Raw genomic sequence first — 20,202 nt, 5'->3', positions numbered from 1 at the left:
TACACTCATTTTAATCAAATCAATTAAAAAATGTGTTAAAATATTATAGTTAGAGTTTAAACATCAATTTACATGGATAATTCATGGAACTGTGCAGTCAGTGCTTGGGTTCAGTGCTGTAAATGTCCGTCCCTTTTTTTGACAGGTAATGTTGAATGGTACATAAAGAGTGAACTGTGAAGTCAGCTAGGCGGGCTTTCAGTTGCTTTTACAGAATTTTGGATAATATCCCTACAATATTTTCACCTCATCATTTTCCATTTATTTGTTCTGCAGTAAACTGTAGTTTTTGTGTAATATTTTAGTCCAAATAAGTCAAGTGTATTTGACTGAGAGTCCACGACTTAGGGGGCACCCAAGATCACAGAAGGCTCTATATGAGGTACTCATATACTGTATTATATACGCACGCACACACACACACACACACACACACATACACACACACACACACACATACATATATGTGTGTGTGGATGGGTATATGTGCGTGTGGGTGTATCATCTGGATCATCTGTGTATATTTGGTCCTCAATGAAGGACCAAAGCACCTCAATGAAGTAGCCGCCAACTTAGCTGACCAGACCACTGGTTGTTTGTCAGGTAGCAGTTACCTGACAAACACAATCCATCTCACCTTTGTTTCCCCTACAGACATAGCAGCATTTTATGAATGAAATAACGTGTCTGAGAGGTTTGGTTTTGTTTTATTGAAGGACAAGACCGCATGGTCACAATTTGTGATGGGAAGCTGGCATATGACAGTTTGGGATAAAAAAAATACTATGCTGTGTAAAGACTTTCTTCATGCTTTTCTGTGCAAACTGGAGAACAGGTTCATGTAGTTTGTGCCTCTCAGCTTTTTTTAAGTAAAGAGATCTCTAATATTACTTAAAGATGGTTGTCTGTAGCAAAGTAATTTTATAGATATTTTCTAAAAAATAACAAATGTTTGGTTGCAGTTTCTCAAGTATGAATTTGACATATACTGTACATGCAGGTGCATGGTGCATTCAGTGAAGAAAAAAGGTTAGGCCAGTCTAATTTATTAGTTTCTTTTTGTTTTTGTGAATGAAATTGGCCTCTGACTAATTGTTTAGATCTGTGAATCGGACAGAAATTTGAGGGCTTTGCTTCTTTGGGAGTTCTTTCAAAGGGAAAGCTTGTTTAGCAGCTGGTAACCTCTACAGAGTTAATAAAGACCAATCACAACAAGGAAACTGTTAGCCATCAAGCTCAAAACTAGCTGGTTACACTTTGTGGCCAAAAACTATTGCAGCTTTAAAGGAATTGTGTCTGTCATTTTTAAGATCTCCCTTTTCCCAAAAACAATGAATAATAATGAACATTATCATTAATTTACCAGGCCCCCCAGGCACTCACTGAGGCACTCATCTGTACAAGGCAAAAATGTCATGATTTTCAACCTGGACAGAACTTGTAGCATGCGTTAATGGATCTGTAATCTTAAAATAGAGAGAAACTGCAGACCTACAACCAGCCACTAGCATCCTCTGTGATATCAATGTAGTGATGCTGGTTGTGCAGTAAAGCGGTGATGTGTTTTCGGTGTTTGTCGCCGTGTGACGGTACACGTTTTTCCTCTCTGCCAGCGAAGCACACTCTTCCTCCCTTCTTTCTCCTTCTTCTATATCCATCCATCCATCCAGGCAGCCTGTCTGGACTTGACACCTCCTCCCTCCTTCCTCCTTCTCCTCCTCTTTCTACGGCAACGTAGCGGAGGAGGAAAAAATATCCTAATATTTCACCAGTGATAATAACCAAAGCACCGTCCGTTCACTTGCTCATGCAGATGGAGAAGGGGGATCATCGGCGCTGCAGCAGCGGATCACTTGGCTGTCAGACGCAGAGGAATGATAATTAGAAAGAGATTGACTCGGCAGCAAGAAGAAAAAGAGGGAAAAGAAGGAGGAGGAAAAGGAAGAGAAGGAGAGGAGCCTGGCCTGCAGCAGTAGCACTGAGGCGAGCAAGTGGATATGTGAAGAAAAAGAGAGACAGAAGGAGGTATTGAAATGATCATAGTCTGATCAAGGGGAAGAACGAGAAGAGGGGAAAACCGCGGAGAGACAGAAGGAGTGTGTGTGTGTTTTTTCTGAGGGAGATGATGGTGACAGCACCAGAGGAGGGGAGAAAGGGATGAGCTTGGATCAATAATCCTCCCTCCTCCTCCTCCTCCTCCTCCTCCTCCTCCCCCCTTCCCCTTCCTCCTCCTCCACCTTCATCCCTCCATCACCTCTGCAGGAGCCGCTGAAACCTGTGAGACTCCGGTGCCTGGTTTTTATTATGCTTTCTGGATGCTGCATCGTGTCTGTGTGCGCACATTCATATGTGTGACATGTATGTAACTGTTGGCTATATAGGCCACAGGGAGCGTTATGTTGAGTGTGCACCGTTTGTGCGTCTGTGCATGTGCAACCTGTGTTTAGTGTGTGTGATACATGCATGCGTTCGAATGTGATGTGTTACACGTTTATGTGTGCGTGCAAATGGAGGGAGCCTGTGTGAGCTGCTGTGTGTGTGTGGGTTGCATGAACCACAGTGTGTGTGTGTGTGTGTGTATGTGTGTGTGTGGATGGTAGATAACATAACTGTAAAATTGGCCAATTAAAATAGTCTTGCTTCTGCTAAATTGAATGGAAATTATATAAAAGATCACACAAGGGGGGGAACTGTTCAAACCGCCTACACTCTGATGATTTCTGTGTGCATATGAAGAGCAAAGAGTGAAGATTTATTTCAGTTTAAAATTTGTAACTCAGTATAATTACATCAGAGAGTAAATGGCTATTTTGTGGATAGGGATTTTTCATGTAGAAGCAGTAGACATTAAAGGTTTGGTTTTGAGCATTAAAATTTGTGACTTTGGAAATTGCAGCCAGCACATTTTTAGACCACTCAGAGGCTACAATACATAGTATACATCACATTTATTGGTATATATTATTTTACAGTGAGGAAACAAAACCATGTTCACATCAAACTAAATACGCTATTTCTAATTGCCACTTGGGGGCAGCAGAAACAAGTTATGAACGCAACAATGCCAACCCGTTTAGTTGAGAATGTTCGAACTTGGTAACAAACTGTTATGGAGTAGCATCATTATTATTATTTACTGTGGTGTTTTGTCTGTGTGTTTATTGCCAGTCTAGTGTTCACTCTCTTTTAGCTCTGTTGTTGGTTTTTACCAGGAATGATAGCTGTCTCCTTAGCTGCTAAAAGTTCCTTCTTTCCCAGACACTCTCCATGTATGAAGTGATTAGTCAGTCAGTTCTCAAAGCCACTTTTAAAAGGAAAAACTACCAAAGCTGATTTGCTGTAGCTCACTTGAATGTGCTGTTCTCATGGTACGCTATCATAGAAGATGTAATATGTTGGTGACAGATGGACAAACCAAAAAAGAAATTACAAATTTAACAGAGAAAATTCTGACAATGCAACAGAAGAAAAGGTTTGAATGTACCCTTTGAGGTTTTGACCACTTTTAGCAAAACAGAGCAGTGTTTTTAACTTACACAACTTTAATTGCACCACAGTCATATTTAAAGTTTTTCATTGGAACAGCATTGGAACGTATTTGGGGCCAACATTTGCCATATTGGCTACACTGGATAAATGTGTATTTCTGTACACATATCCATGGATTATGTACTGAAGATGAAGTTGTGGTAACTTATGAGAAGTATTTGTTTTCTAACATTTATACATGGCTTTTATCAAAATCCTGTTAGTCCTATATTCGTTGTATCACAGAGTGCAGATTCCCCCTGTTTAAAAACCTTTAATGGTACCCAAAGACCCATTTGGTATTGAGGGCAGTTATACTTACTTGAGTTTCTACGATCCCAAATCCTTTTTATAGAAATATATATATTTTTAAAAATTTGCATTTGATTTCTGTTACTATGAACACATAGTTTTAGTAATCGAAAATCTGACTTGATGCATGCATCTCCAACAGTCAATCGCAAACTTGTCTTGTGAGCCTCTGTTAAACTGGATGTTTGCAAATGGGGATGGGTGATTGTAAAAACATGGGTGTTTTGTAATTTGATTTAATGGGCTGCCTCCTTGGGAATTCAGCTCAGTAAATAATTAACCTTTAAAGCTAACTTCAATGACAGTTGGAATTGGGACATATTATGTACTTTCTTGATGGACCCACTTCTGTCGGTCTGCAGTTTCAGTTTAGTGACTAAATACCAGGGATTTATTGGTTCCAAATAAATTCAATACCTCTCACATACTTCCAGGAATACATTGTTAATCTGCGGTTGTTGACCTGTGACTGACTAACTGTTGGAAAATTTGAACATATCACCAATTTATAAAAGAAAATTCTGACATAAAGTAACTACCTGCAGAGAGTTGAACATATATAGAGAGATAGAGAGCGGATGAGAGACTCTAGCAGGGACAACAGGGGAGAGAGAGATAAAGTGAGACAGGCATAGAGGGATGCTGGTCAGTTAGTGAGTCATGAATAATTGAATCTGCTTAATGGGAAGAGATATAAAAGCTGAAACAGTTTGGACAATTTGCAATAGAGACCAGAAGGCTAGCTATTTCCTGTGTGTGTGCATGTGTGTGTTGGCTTTGATGGTGCAGTATGTACTGCTGAAACTTTTTTCTAAAGAAAGCAAATTTGCATATTACCCCAAGTGACAACTGGTGATAAATGAATGAATGTTTGAATGTTATGGACTTCATTTTCCACAGATCCTTTCAGGCAATATCAACGAATGTCTTTGACACTTTGTACTTTTTAAACTGGCTTCATTTCTGTGATGGTTAGTGGGTGTATTACTACCATCTTATTGTTTAGTGACCATGGTAACTGCCCATGCCCATTCTCTATGGTGCTGAACGTAGGTAGGCGTGCTACATTAGAACAGATGAACCCACGGTTTTCTCTGTTCTTTACACTTCTTCTCTTGTGGGTTTGATCTTGAAGAGAAGAACCTCAACCCTCTTTAAAACTAAGTGTTGTGCAGCACTGCATAAACATGTAAAGTAATCCAGAGCTCCTCTACCTTCTGATTGTTGTGAAAAATTAGAATGACTAAAACTGCACAACTAACTTACAAATATCATATTGTGGGGTTTATTGGGATTAATTGTAGACTGCATTCAAACAGGATGCTTATATGATGCAACGTCTGTGACATTAACAGCGGGACGGATTGTGGCTTCCAAGAACAAAATGTTGTACTTGGAACGTCAACAAGAAATATGAAGAAAATGTTGAGAAAGAAACATAAACATTAGCGAGATTAATAATCAAACCATTTTGTTTCGTTATTTAATTTGAGGCTGATCTTGTGTAAGTGTTAGCTTATTTTTAAGTATTAACCAATCTGTAACAAATCTTGTGTTGAATCAATGGTCGACGGATGACATTGGCAATTTAAGAGTTATAATCTTTTATTTTAACTTTCACTGAAATTACTCCAGCACAGAACATGGAAAAGATTTAGTGTAGGAGGCTAAACAAAGGAGAACTTTTGTGTTTTTCCAGCTGCTGATAGACGTATGCAATGAATGCATGTCTGTAGGACCCTTTTGTATATAACCAACAAGGAGAACTGTATAGTTTTTGGTATTTCAAGTTTGGTTTTAGAATTTAAATAACAATAAATGTACTTTCTTTTTCTTGCTTTAGACCAGGGGTTGGCAACCTTCAACACTCAAAGAGCCATTTGGACCCCACAGACATGGAAACACTGGGAGTCACAAAACCCCCTTTGACATCTAAAATGAAGATAACACTGCATATATCGTTTTTACCTCTATGCTAGACCTATGTATAAAAAACTATAGTGTGTTGCATTTGTGAAATTAAATAACTGCCACAGAGAAAACTAAAATTTTATTTATGCATACGAATACATTTTGCACTCCAAAAAAAAGGAGGTCGAACATAACACTGCATATATCGTTTTTTACCTCTATGCTATGTATAAAAAAACTATAGTGTGTTGTATTTATGAAATAAAAGAACTGCTACAGAGAAAACAAAATTGTATTTATGCACACATAACAGGAATTTATCCATGGTTGGCTTACCTGCGGTCGAGAAGTTCAATAAATAGCGTGCTGGACCTGCCGGCGGGTGATGCACATCGGCAGTTGTGACGTATATTTTGAGCGACAAAAAATGAAACACGTTTTATTTTAATGTTACAGGATCACCATAAATTCATATTTAGAATTATATTTAAAAAACGAATGAAGTAAAATAAAATACATTTGAATTAAATACTTGACAACAAGGAATAGACTATATGTGCTGCAATGCACTGTGGGAGTTCAGTGTTTTTGGTGGATGTTACAACCATAGACATAAATACCGTATATATGTCTATGGTTACAACCATGAGTGTGAGTAGTGTGGTATTCCATGTCATTCAGTTGTCGCGTAGCTCTTGCTTGTTTACTATAGAGTGAACACTTTTCTGAGGCAGTTAGCGTGGAAAAGTGAACGACTTTAATTAGTGTGCTTGCTCCGCACCACTTGTTAGAGAGAGCCGCAGCAGAGGACCAAAAGAAAGACTAGTTTTCTAGTTGTTGTTGTTTCTGGTTTTAAAAACAAATTTGAAATACCAGCAAATGTATGGACTGATATGTCATATGCTGTGTATTTTGTTGCTATGATTGATTGTTGGTCAGTGCGATGGCGTGCAAAGGTATTTTGGTCTTCACTTATCTTAAACAACTTCTAGATACTGAAAATTAGCTCAGATGTTCCTGACTAATTTGTATTTGTGTGTTGACCTCTTAATTTCACCTTTTAACCTAGTCTCTGACTGATACAGGTGTCAGTATGGCCAACACCAGAAGAAATCTAGGTTTTCTTTAGTGATTCCCAGGTCTGCAACCTTGTCTTCAGATCTGTGGAGACTCACTCAAATCTCAAACTAGTTGAGAATGGAAGTAGCAAAGCAAAGGCAGGACACGGCTGGTGAAGATAGACATGTGAAACTGACACGGTGTAGGAGGAGAGGCTGATGGTGTGCAATGATTTTTCTTGTTTCTGATGGATGAGACAGAGCATGCCATTGGTATTTATGGGCTGAAAGACCTCACGCCTTGCAACCATAGAGAGAGAGCAGGGTTGTATATAAGAAAGTAACATCTTGTGAGAAGAAAAAGACAACAGATGGACGAGGAGAAAAAGGCATATCAGTAATAAAGCAGAGAAAATATGAAGATACAGGGAGAATGGGAACATAGAAGGTAAAGATAAAAGGGAGAACACAGAACGACAGATGAAAGGAGGAAAAGAAACAGGTGTCTGTTAGAAAAAAACAGTGAAAGTATCATAGTTATTTCCTGTTGACTCTGCTTCTCATCTATACCTTCTTTTCTTCTTTTTCATGTAATGGATGGATGACATAAAAAAGGATCTGGGAGTGCCATCCAACAGCATGATAATGATGGTGAATCCCAGAGGCCTCAGCATATCCAGGAAGAAGACAAACATCTGACATGACATTCAACCTTTCCATACCGCCTCTTCACACAGACCAACTGCAGGATGATACTCCTGCTCTTGAACTAATGGACCAGGAAGAAGTGAAGCTCTCCTCCTCCATGTTTGTGAGAAGATGATTTTTGACGGACTTTGCATTTTCATTTTGTGGAGGCTTGCGTTGTGTTAAATGTTTTTGATGATGGAGAGGGTCTGAACTTAGCTAACTTATTTTCTCGCCCATAAAACTTCCCAGACGGTTTGATCTGGAAAAGTTTTTTGACCCCAGGATTATATTATGGGCCTGGGTAGGAAAGCTGTTGTATAATCCGGAAGTTTGGCACATGGTGATGCAGACTGCATTTCTCCTGCAGCACACTTGACAAAACACATTTGATACTGGCTGAGGGAAATTGCATCACTGGTGCTAGACAGTCTGCAGTCAGTGATGATAATGTGCAATATCTTCAACAAAGAAGGACATCTACATCCTCTGCCAGCTGCAGCCTCCACACCTGCCTCTTGGAAACCTGTGTTCTGATCTGCTACATGGAGCACAGAGAGTGGATACAACTGGTTCACTGACAAACAGGAAGGAAAACAAATCTATTCTGATTGTTGGGGAGGAAAGGATCATCTCTGACTGAGATATTTGTTCTGTTTTTGACGGTCATGGGTCTGAACCCCAACAGCAACACCTGACGGAGCCAGGGAATGGTCAGCAGCTCAGTAGAAGTCTTTGATTGGAGCACACAAGGACGAGGTCCATCCTGATCTTCAAATCAGATCTCGAAGAAGAAAAAGTCCTCTCCCCCCCACTTACCTCTGGTGGGGGGGAGGGTGAAGGGTACTTTTATTTTTAAGGTGTAGGGCGCAGGGCCATAGGGTGTAGTTTTTAGAGAGTAGGTTTTAGGCTGTAGACTAGACTGTAGAGTACATAGTGAGGCAGTTTGTCTCTGTTTCTGTATAATAATTAGCTCTACGTTTTTAGTTGTTTAGTCAGTTGGGCTAGATTTAGCGTTTGACCTGTTGGCTCATTTGCCTGTGCAGCCCCTGTGTGAGTTCGTATTTGGCTCTGCACCAGCTGTAGCTGAGACTCAGGCAGTATTTCTAGTATTTCTGTTCTAGTGCAGACGTTTAAAAGCATTACTACCTGGATCTAATCAACTGTGAGCATTTAGATTCTTAAGTTTAATATTTAGCATTATAAATCTTAGACACTAGGCTTTTCCCCAGTTGTTAGTTGACTGAGTTCCCCTAGCCATTAGCGTCTGTGTTAACTCTCAGACCAGCTATGGATGCTAATCAAGGCCCAGGCCAGGGCAGTCCAGAAAGTCCTAACCGGGCTGTGGAGTACCTTCTTGAACTCAACAACATTATCGAGAGCCAGCAGAAGCTTCTGGAAACACAACGGCGCAGAATTGAGGAGTTGGAGGTACAACTGGACCGGCTCAGCCAAGAGAACAAAGACCTGCGTTTGGACCGGCAACCAGTCGCTCCTCCTCCACCTGCTCCCCCTCCTGAGCCTCCTCTCCCTCCTCCTCCTCCGCCACCTCCACCGACTCAGACTACGTCAGCATCCATTTCTAGCAAGAATCACCATCACCACAACAGCCAACACCAGGCTCCTCCACAGCCTCCCTCTTCTATCCCCCTTCACCACAGCCACCACCACCAGCATCATCAGCCGCACCACCACCACCACTCCTCCACCCACCACTCCTACAACAGCACCAACAGCACTGCTACAACCCCTATTCCAGTTCCTCCTCCTACTTCAGCCCCAGTCTCTATCTCCATCCCGACCCAGATCCCAGTTCCGGTTTCCTCTTCGACCCCTGCTCCACCTCCCCCTCCACCGATCCCACCCAGGGATCAGCCACGGGCCCACAGCCGACTGACCCGAGTGCCCTCCACTAGCACTGGCACCAACACAAACTTCGTGGAGAAAGAGAAAGAGAGGCTTGAGCGCCTGCACAGGGCAAATGCCTCCAACAACCATCATGCCCACACCCTGCACCACCACAAATCGTAAGTTCTACAGTATTTTTAATAGAAGCAAAGCCTAAGGTGACACGAGAAGACAGCAAAGCAGACTATGCAGAGGCACTGCACTGCTTTCATTGCATTTATTAGAAAAAGATGACACAAGATACCATATTAAACGTGGTTCAGTCAGTTTTAGGAGTTTAGCTACATTTGCACACTCTTTAGAGATGTCCCGTTTTGCAACATACTCTTTTTGAGTTTCAACTTTAAGACTATGATTGAAAAGCTGTGGCACATATGTTAATATGGTGTCCTTTTACTAAATTCAAATCTGCTAGTTTGGCCAGCCGCTGGTCTCCTCATTGTCTGGTTTACCCAAAACTCGTGTTAATCTTTGACTTTGATCGCTACTAACTATGCTGCTTTTCTCACACAGGTTTTGTGCAAGCCTAGAAATAAATGCCCGCTTGCTAAATTTTGACCTTGAAACATATTATTTGCTTGATTCTTTGCTGGCACAAAAATGCAAGCAGCCCATGTTTAAGGCAATTTATTTTTCTGAACATCATTTATTGTAAAGGACTCACAACAAGTAGCAGAGGTGAACTTGTCAAAGTTTGCCACTGAAGTGATCCCTTCTACAAACAAGAAGAGGCAGCGGATGCCCCTGCATGTGCTTTCTCTCTGTATTGAGACGGTGTGATTGGTGGGTGTGCAGGCCTGATAAATATTCATCCTTTTATCAGCTAATGGTGCTACAGAGTGGAAGGTTGTAGTGGGAATTTATAAATTGCAGGAGAGCAGGAGTGCGTGAGACTCCAGAGACAGATGAACTAAACGACTACAGCATCTCTAACACTGATAATTGGTGGAGCAAAGACTCAACAGTGTTATGTAACTGATATTTCTGCAAGGCAACAGAATTGGTTGTGCACTATGAGACTATAAAGAAAACACTCTGTGCTCTCTATAACTGTGAAATTGTTTGCTGTACCAATCACCATGGTAACCACCAGGTACCAGGTAGCATGGCAGACTCTCTTTTATTTTGTGCTATTACTTTGTTGTAAATTTGTTGCTCTTTGAATACATTTTTAGTAAGAACAGTGTTTTTTGCCTGGAAGTGGGTTTGTTGCCTGGCAACACTATCTTAGGAGCATCCTATCAGGAAGTGTTGGGGACGAAGGATCCTCGTTACCGTCTGTGGCAGTCGTCTTGGTACACATGTCTAAGTGATTCCGTAAGCAACAGGACGCGGGGCTGTAGTTGCCTCATGCATCTAACAGGCGGTACCTTCGTAACAAGTAGCACCGAACCGCTGTCTGTGGGATGCGCTGGTCATGGAGATCTCTGTTGCTATGCAACAGTGGAAACCTGTTTGAAGGACAACACTCTCGCTAACGGTTGAAATGGTTTTAACCTGGCTTGGCGCTCGTAGCGCGCAGAGCTTTACTAAGCTCGCACCGCGGTTTGGAACAAAGAGTAGCATCTTCATTCTGCTGCAAATGCAGCAGGCACTAGAAAAGAGGGTCCCGACAGACCTGCAGAAATGAAGACTGGGGAAGCGCAGTGATGACTCATTGAGAAAGATTTAATAGTACTATTGCGCTGTCTTATGAGCTCTCACATGTGCGGCCAAAAAGTAAAGTAGATTGTATGCGGAGGTACATAAAGAGTGACTCAGACTCTCAGATCTGGGTTCATCTGAGGCATCTTAAGGCATCAAAGTGCTGGAAAAAAAAATCCTTTAAACCCTAAGTCATAGGACATTCAGGTACAGCTGATATCGTGAGAAAAAGCTGACCTTAAGCTTGCAAATGATGTAACTGGCACAGAACAATGATCAAGTCTGACAGCAGTGAAGACGAGGCTGATTCGTTATGAAATCACACAGTACAATCGGCTGCTCGCTGCCTCTTCAGCTGACTGAGTGTGATCCAATAAATCCCACACTGCACTGGGGCAGATTACGGAGGCATGGCAGCATGTTACAGAGCTGCCTACACTGCGTTCTGAGTGATTTTGTATAGGGCATGATGCAGCAAAATGCAAAACACCCTCACAGAGATTTATATTGCAGCACCCCAGGCTGAAGCAGAAAAAATCACGACCCATGCAAGGAAGCAGTAAATATTGCAAGATATGACAAAGCAGTTCAAACATTTGATATGACGGGACTCTGATGGGTGCTATGAGTGTTGAGACACAAAAGATATTTTCTCCGGTTTAGTGTCCGTTTTGATTTACAGCAGCCATTTTGCACACTTTACACACTGTGTCCGCGCTCTTATTACACTGCAAGGGACTTGCAATGCTTCAGCTGCACGTGCAAACTGAAACACGTGGATCTCAAGACTTCATAACACATAAAATAGTATGACAAGCAAACAACTCACTAAGGCAGAGTAAGGGACCAACTACTTAGCTAGTAATTGTTATGTGCACAAAGTGTAGTTAAAAGAATGCATAACGACTGGTGCGATCTTTAAATATTTCTATTAAAGATTAAAGACATGAAAACACTGGAATCACTTTCCTATAGCCTGGTGTTCTTACATATATTGTCTCTACTAATATCCTAATGAACATATCACATCTTACTCTGATCACAGTTGCAGTTATGGTTTTACAAACTTGCATTTTGCGGTAAACAGTGAGTGTAATGCAAATAGAAACATTTTCTGCTCAAGCTTTAGTATCACTAGCTTCCAGAGCTCAGTCATTCTAACATACGTGACCATGAGGAGACCATCATGACACGTCAGCGCTGTTATGTCTCATCGATCCCCCAGTGAAAGATTGATGGAGGACAGTTATGGAAAGGACATCAGAAACAGTGATTTTATTTCTGCAGTGTGGGTGTGGAAGAGTCACAGGAGTCAGAACTGTAGCATTCAGACGCATAAAGAGAAGAGAGAGAAAAGAGAAAACGAAATGAAAAGGGAATGCATCACCCTCTTCTGTAGGTCCATCATGTCTTTTAAAACCTTTGTTCCTGACCCCATCTTCCTGTGATTATCCCAAGAAATGTTTCGGGCTACATCATATAGTTGACGACATGTGATTACAAGGCTGTTGCATGAGCCGCTGGAATTCCTGCACTTTTGAGAAGTACTGTCCCTCTAGTCTGAGGTAAAATAGTTCATCCAAAGGTTGCTAGTCCCCAGGGAAAGTGGTGGCCTAATACCACCATGTCACACGGCACCGATCCTCCACGTCTGTGGTAAGATGTCTGTGGGTTCTACTTATTTCTGTGCAGGCATCTAGCTAGAGCACCAAAAAAAAAAAAAAAAAGCAAGTACTGTCAGGTTTTCTGACTTTTGTATCATGTTGGTACCAAAGTATCTCTTCTTGTGACATCTCAAGTACATACAATTATAGTATAATTCATATTTCAGAGGAGATATGTATGTATTCAACAGACTAATAATATGTGGCTTACTACAGAATTCAGAATCTGTGCCTCCAGTAGTGGCACTCCAAGGTTTTTGGGTGGCCTAGTCAATGACATACCAAAGCCATATATCGTCCAATACAAATGGGCAATAACTTAACGTACACAGTATACCGCCAAAAACAATCCCCGCGATAAGAATTTGCCATCTGGGGATAAAAACGAGTTTGTTGTACGGTGATGACGTAAACACGTGGATCTACTCGAAGCTGTAGCTCACCTGCTGCTAATGGCTAAATGAGGTTCCTCATCAATGATTCTGGAAAAAAATGTGAATTGTGATTTTTTTGCTTAAAATTTAGATTCTTTGGCACGATTTTTTTTTACAAAATGTTTATTGCACCGATGAACTTTAACAAAACAAAACAACAACAAAAAAAAGCATTCAAATGGTCATTCAAGTAGAGTATCAAACATTGAGATTTCTTTAGAATGTAGAGCATACGTTTTTGGGCACAAGTTCGGTGCGGGTCTGTGGGTGAGTCTCACCACTGCCACCTGGGGTTTCTTCACCATCCATTTAACTCTCTCCATTGACAGAATCATGTGTTGTAAAGACGCTTTACCACAGGTCGAGGGAGGAGTCAGTGGCAGTGCTGCCTTTAGGGGCGCTTGAAAAAATCTGGGAAGATATGGGAGCGTTTGTTTGTGATGCTGCTCATGAAATAAAATGCTTAAGAATCGTGTTTCGAAATGAGATCATGTGTATGTGTGAATTGAGATTGTGATTTTTTTAACGATTCATCGTGCAGCCCTATCATGAGATATTCGGAACTTATATGTGGAGCAAAAAAGATAATGGCTAAGGATAGCAACACAACAAATTTATTCTACTACCTACTACTACAAATTTATTCTATTACCTGAAGTACAACCACAAGCCGGAATATAACGAGAGTCAGCAAATGCGTAGGAGAAAGTAGCCGCATCCTCCGTTAAATAAGGGCAACCAGACGTCCCTGATTTCTGGGGACAGTCCCCATTATTGGATGACTTGTCCCCCAGCTATATCTGTCCCCAAAACTGTCCCCGATTTTAATGTTTTATGAAAAGATGTTGCACGCAGACTACAACAACATTTATTACAGTAGCTGGCCATGCTGCTATTGACATTACAGACATAGCAGTTTAAATATGAATAAATATGTCAAAATAAACGAAACCGTAGTTTTTCATATCCATGTCTTAATTTAATCTTGATAACTTTTAAATCTTTTTCATCTTTGAGCTGTAAATGTCCCCGCATTTCATTCCAGATTCAGTTTTCACATTTCAGACTTGTTTGATTAGTCACTACAGTTTTCTCCACAACTTACTACAACCTTAAGCATCTTATTTGACTGTAACTTGTCATCTCTCAAGACGGAATGTAGTGACAGATTGAGTCAAAAGCATGGCATTATAATATTTTTATAGTTATTTTTATCGTGATAAACTTTTAGCCCATATCACCAATCCCTATCGCCCAACTCCGGTCTGTTATAGGATATATAGAAGGGGGTTCTCTCTCTCTGACCCTGTTTTTGTAAACAGCTGCTGACATCTCGTTCTCTGTGTCCTGATGACGATAACAAGAGTGTAAATGAGCTCGGTCAGCAGCACTGCTGCACCAGGTGTGAGTGTGTGTGTCGTTTCACCCCATCGGTTCGGTGTCCTGGATACAGAGTCCTGCCAAGTAGTGGATGCTCAGCCAGAAATCTCACAAATCACGAACAACGATTTCTGATATGTCTTCCTGAGTCACTCTGGGGCCAATTGAGGGCCCCACAGGTGGGACCAATTTTTTATAGGATGTGCCATATGTGTGGGTGTGTATGTCTGCTACAAAGCTACAAAGTTAGCAAATCATCAGCATTGGTTTGAAAGCCCCTCAGCTCTGACTGCTGTCTGACATGTTTCCATCAACGTGCTGTACCGGTCAGACGATTGCACTGGCTTTTTAATGAATTCATTTCATACAAGGAAGGAGGCACTGTACATGTACGGTACCAAAGGAAGTGTTGTAGCTTCTTTGTATTCCGTGGTTAGCAGTTGCATTTGTGTTATATAGATCATTAGGTTGTAAATTGTGAAGTGTTATAAATCTGAGCAGCCTAGTTCTATCAGTAGTTCGCAGATTATTTAGAATCTTTCTGAAAGTGTGGTATCCTTCCACCCCTGAAAGCTTTAGTTTGCGGTAAAAGCTCTTCCCCACCTCCACTTCCACCCACTCTCTGTCTCTCACATTCTTCAGATGAATCTCACCCACAATTGGAAGATTAAATGTGTCTCAATCAATATGTTAGGGCCTATCAAGGCAATAGATCAGCTTGTTTATTGAACACTCATTGATCAGTTTTAATCCATGGCTGCCATTTCTGAGCTCTGCGTCAGCAGAATGACTCACCGTACACTACATAAAAGCAGCTCTAAGGAAGTGCAGTGGCAGTAGGGCTACAGCTGTACATCATGGATTTAATATCCCAAAAATATTTTTTGTCTGTTTCCACCCCCACTGGCCTTATGGTGGTGGCAGTGCAATTGTTTTTGGCACTTTACCATTGTTAGGTTTTGTAATCAACATTTCTTCAGATTGTTACATGCTGCTCTACATTACACAATACAGGAATTTAGAAGACCCTATATATATGTATATATATATATATATATATATATATATTTTTTTTTTTTTTTTTTTTTAATTTGCCGTAGCCACACTCATTCCTTGAGTACAAATCTGAAAACACTTGAAAACCCCAATGATATGCTGCACACGGCCTACTGTTGTTGGCTAGGCTTGTTAGCTGGCGGGTTCTTGTGTGTTACTCCTAAAACCACCTCTCATTACCCCCGGCTGTGGTCTAGGCTATTTAGCTCGTGTCTGGTTGTTTCTTATTTCTGATACAGGCAGAAGGAAGAGATGTTTGGTTGGAGTGTGGTCACATTCCCATCATCTCTTACCTGCTGCTAGTGGCTATTTAGCTGGTGTTCTCTAGTGGTTTACTTCCGTGGCTATGCTTATTAGCTGGTGTCTGATAGTGTTTTATTTCTGATCCTAGTAGAAGGGAGCGGAGTTGGTTGAAGGGTGGTCACATGTCCCACCACCTCTCATTTCCTCATGCTGTGGACTAGGCTAGAAGAGATGTTTGGTTGGAGTGTGGTGACATTCCCATCATTTCTTACCTACTGCTGGTGGCTAGGCTAGTTAGTAGCTGACCACTGGTCTGCTGGTCGGTTCTCCAGTTGGACTGGACTTCTAAAGGAGTTTTGCCTCAGATCATGGCACAAGGGATCGTAACATCTTGTCCTGTGTATTAATCTATATTAGTCTGGTAACATGCCATTGGGATTTTATTGTAGGGCATGTATGAAGCAATACAGATGAAAAAAATACCAACTGTATAGTCCTACAACACCAATCAGAGCCATTTTGTTGTAAACAAAGTTGGGTTAGCAACCATGCAATTTAACTCTACTATACTGTAAACTTATTTTTTTAAATGTATTGATCTATTTAGTCTTCTTAACTGCACTGCAACCGTTGCTTTACTTCTTTTACAAAATGTGTTGTCATTTTCTTCCAATGAAAGTTTCTCAAGGCGCTATACAAAACCCGCCCTGGAACCCTCAGAGCAAGCATTGAGGTTATGATGGCAAGAAAAAACTCCCCTCAAACAGAAAGAAACCTTGAGCAGAACACAGCTCATACAAAGGGACCCATCTGCTTGAGGACGACCGGGTAGAAATAGAGAAGAGAGAGGATAGGGGGAACAGGATAAACATAAGTTGGGTTTACATGGAGCCAAATATTCCGATAACAATAGGTTTGGAAGCCCAAACCAAATGAATATGCTCTATATAAACACCTCATTTGAAATAAACGGACCCAAACCAAATGAAATTTTATTCGGTTTCACAGGGGTAGAATATTCCTTTTCCCAAACTACAAGTGATGTAAACGGTGAAACGAATTGAAGTCAGGCTCAGTTCTGACTGCACATGCTCTGTCTTGCTCTGTAAATGCACAGTGACATTCGAGTGACGTTTCCTCAACTTGGCTTTAATAACAACTCTGGAAGAAGTAGACATTATCGCACACTTAGATGGCAAAAAGAAATAGAAATATCGAACTGTTTGAAAAGGTCCATCAGAAATTAATTGAAGCTGGAATAGATTGAGGCGTGGAGCAAATTCAGAACCGCTGGAAAACCTTGAAAACCGGTTACTACAGATATAGCTAATAATGTTACATGAGAGTTTAAAAAAAAGAGCATAAGGTGTAAAGGTGTTAGTGGCAACAGTAGTTCTGTCCCAGGTGAATTATGTCCTGTAATGAATATTAGAGGCATCATAGGCTGGTTAGGAGTCCGTTTTTTCAAAAATCCATCAAATTATCTTTTTATATATAAAAATAAGTTTTAATGTCATTACATTCCTTTTTTATCTTTTCCATTCCAGTTTAAATGCAAGAACTCTCAAACTCTAAATCTCTTAATAGCATTTGTCCCCTCTGGCTCACCGTAGTCACTGTACAATTCACACACTCCAATTAAAGAAAGAGAGAGAGAGCGTGTGTGTGTGTGTGTGTGTGTGTGTGTGTGTGTGTGTGTGAGGGGGAAAGAGGAAGAGAGACAGGGGTTTAATGAAACCATTCTTGGTGATTGATGGTTTATTCATTCACCATCTGACCTGGATGTTGAGACGTGCACGCTGTGTCAGTTTGGTAAATCATAGACATTATCTAGTTTCTTCCTCCTTCCCTCCCTCCATCCCTCTGTCAGTCCTTCTGTCTGTTATATTTGGCAACATAGAAATGAGACACGAAGCCGAGTGGTGGTGGTGGTGGTGGAAAAGGTGGGATGCAGAGCGTCTGGGGAGTGGGGTCCACAAGGAGGAGGAGGACGGGTAAATGCCATGTTGTCATGGCAACAGCTCAGTATCCTAGGAAGGTGGCAAGGAGAAAGAGCTGGTGGTTTTATGACGGCTGACACGCTCGGCTCCTCAGCTGAGTCGCTCTCATGCAGACTGACGTCACCGAGAGGGAGCAGGAACATTAACAGATCAGACTCCAGATGCTACAGGCCAAAAGTAGGCATCATTTGACTATAATTGTTTATCCTTTGTAGATGATAAACAAGTGAACAAACATGACTTACAGAGAATGAAGACTGACCAAAAGGTTGCCATAAAAGTGTAAAAGCAAACAGACTGTGACAGACAATTCATCTAAATAGCATATATTTACACGTTTGTTAAAGGTTCGTTAAATATATGTGTTAATGTTAAAGCTTAAAATCCTTATCCTAAAGTTCGCATCAAACATATTTTAAAAAGTTTTCTGTGTATGTGCTACTCTCTCATATGTCATTGAATTGAGGTTTTGTTCCCATGTTCACCTGAGGGAAATTTGTAAATATTTGGTGATGTAAGAGCACATTAACCGACTTGTCGTAAAGGCTGATTCTTGACAGTAGATCCCACGGGACACCGATGCCATGGAGAATATTCTGGCTGCCAGCTGATGTAAAGATGTGAGTTTTATTTCACAGTGCGTCCGTCCAGCTCTATACTGAACAGTAGACTTAAAGGTAAACATGCAAACCCTGATATTGAACCACACTCACAAGAAAAGTTGAGGTGTAGTGTAAAGAAATGTTTACCGTAAATAGATCTTTCATTTGTAATTAAGTAGTGTTGTGCCTATGTTATGATGTGGCGCTGTTCAACTTTGAATCATAGGGCGCTTCCAGACAATATGAGATGAGCCTCTAATCAGATTAATGATATTCACCCCTAATCAAGTCCACCATGGAATGGCTCAATAAGAAGAAATGGAGGTTTGTGGGATGGATGAGTCAAAGCCTTACACTGTGTAACGATGGATGGTGGAACAGCTCCTCAAAAATGAACCCAAAGCAAGTAGAGCTCCCCCTGGTGACTGGCTGCAGTATAGGCCATAAGCTCCACCTCCTCCATGTTAGTGGATGGGACTTAGACCAAACTAAAACACTAAAATACCCATCAAAAAAAAGTTTTATTTTAGTTAGTTATTTATATAGAAACAGGATGTGACATTATACTGTACGATGCAGACATTGCCTCTAGAGTTGCAAGATGGCACCGCCTGTATTCCCTCAAGAAAGTCCCTCAAAAATAGTGTAACTTATGCCCCAAGGAAGTACATGCAGTCTGCGGTCAAAGCCCCGATTTCATTCCTATTGAAATATTATAGAGGAAAAGTACTGATGGGGGTCTTGCTTTGAGGTCTTGATGCGGTCTTGTTTTTGAGGTCCAATGCCAGTGGATGTTTACTGTTGAGAAGCTTGGCGATCTGCTATTGAAGGTCATTTCATCCATCCGGGTCTCTGTTTTTATTTAGGGTCATGTTCAAACTTTTTCAGATGGATGAAGAACCTAGACATGTTCATCCACTGCCCATTGATATATTGTTGCAGCTCTCCATCGTAGTGCAAGAGAACCATATGTTCGGAGTGAAAGTTTTAACATTACGTTCACATTGAGTGGTGCTGTCTAAAATAAACACATCCTCTCTGAATAGTAACAGTAGCTCTATGGTAGCTCTCTCTACTATAGTACTGAATTTACCATGGGAACAAAAAGGCATCTATCTATCTATCAGAACAAGGTTTCTTCCTGTTGTTTTCCTCCCTGCTCTGGTCTGAATGAGATGCCCAAGAGATCATGAATCAAGAAATAAAACACACTTGGTCCAGGATCACCACCTGCTGGAAACGAGGCCGTGCAGCGTTTGCAGAAGTTTTTTATGTGTGTGTTTGTGCATATTGAGGCCAGCAGTGTAGCCTCTCCTGTGTTGTTGGGAGAAAATGTCTGCATCGGTCTGATGACATCGGCAGTAATCCATCCACGCTACTGCAAAACCCAAGAGGCCAGTTGCACTGCATGCTGGGAAAGAAGCTGCCAGTCGAGACTCACACAGCACTGTTCAGTGCGGAAGGAGAATAATCCCTTCAGCTGTTCAGTGTCACTAAGATTATCCAGCACACTCCAAAAATGAGTGAGTGAAGTTCCCTTCCTCAGCTCGGCTCGTCTGCCTCGTTTGTTTCCATCATTTCCCACAATGCTTGTGGAGACGCGGCTCTAACTTGTTGCCTCCAGCTTTCAGTGGCTTGTGTGGGCCGACAAAGGGCAAGAGTAATGTGGGAGAAATGTGAGAATGTAACTGCAACATCAGCTGCAAAGCATTCTTTTCTATTTTCTAGGCTGCCTCTTGAACCATTTATTTCTCAGTTTATGAACATCTGTTTCC

At 41.2% G+C, this 20,202-nt stretch overlaps 1 protein-coding gene across 5 annotated transcripts in view; it reads left to right on the top strand.

The window, feature by feature from the left end:
- LOC125003515 (IQ motif and SEC7 domain-containing protein 1-like) overlaps nucleotides 1-20,202 on the top strand; it is a 148,419-nt gene that overhangs the window by 3,933 nt on the left and 124,284 nt on the right. For 2 of the 5 annotated variants that reach the window (XM_047577497.1, XM_047577528.1), the window contains exon 2: nucleotides 7,425-9,523. In XM_047577497.1, the coding sequence (XP_047433453.1) occupies nucleotides 8,787-9,523 (737 nt within the window). In that variant the 5' untranslated portion in view covers nucleotides 7,425-8,786. Of the gene's footprint in view, nucleotides 1-1,762; nucleotides 2,289-7,424; nucleotides 9,524-20,202 lie in introns of those variants that run through there. The other 3 variants (XM_047577508.1, XM_047577513.1, XM_047577503.1) reach the window with 3 other exon arrangements.

This window comes from Mugil cephalus, chromosome 1 (assembly GCF_022458985.1).
Source record: "Mugil cephalus isolate CIBA_MC_2020 chromosome 1, CIBA_Mcephalus_1.1, whole genome shotgun sequence".
NCBI classification, from domain to species: Eukaryota; Metazoa; Chordata; class Actinopteri; order Mugiliformes; family Mugilidae; genus Mugil; species Mugil cephalus.
The sequence above is the reverse complement of the archived record's forward strand: the minus strand, read 5'-3'. Positions and strand labels throughout refer to the sequence as shown.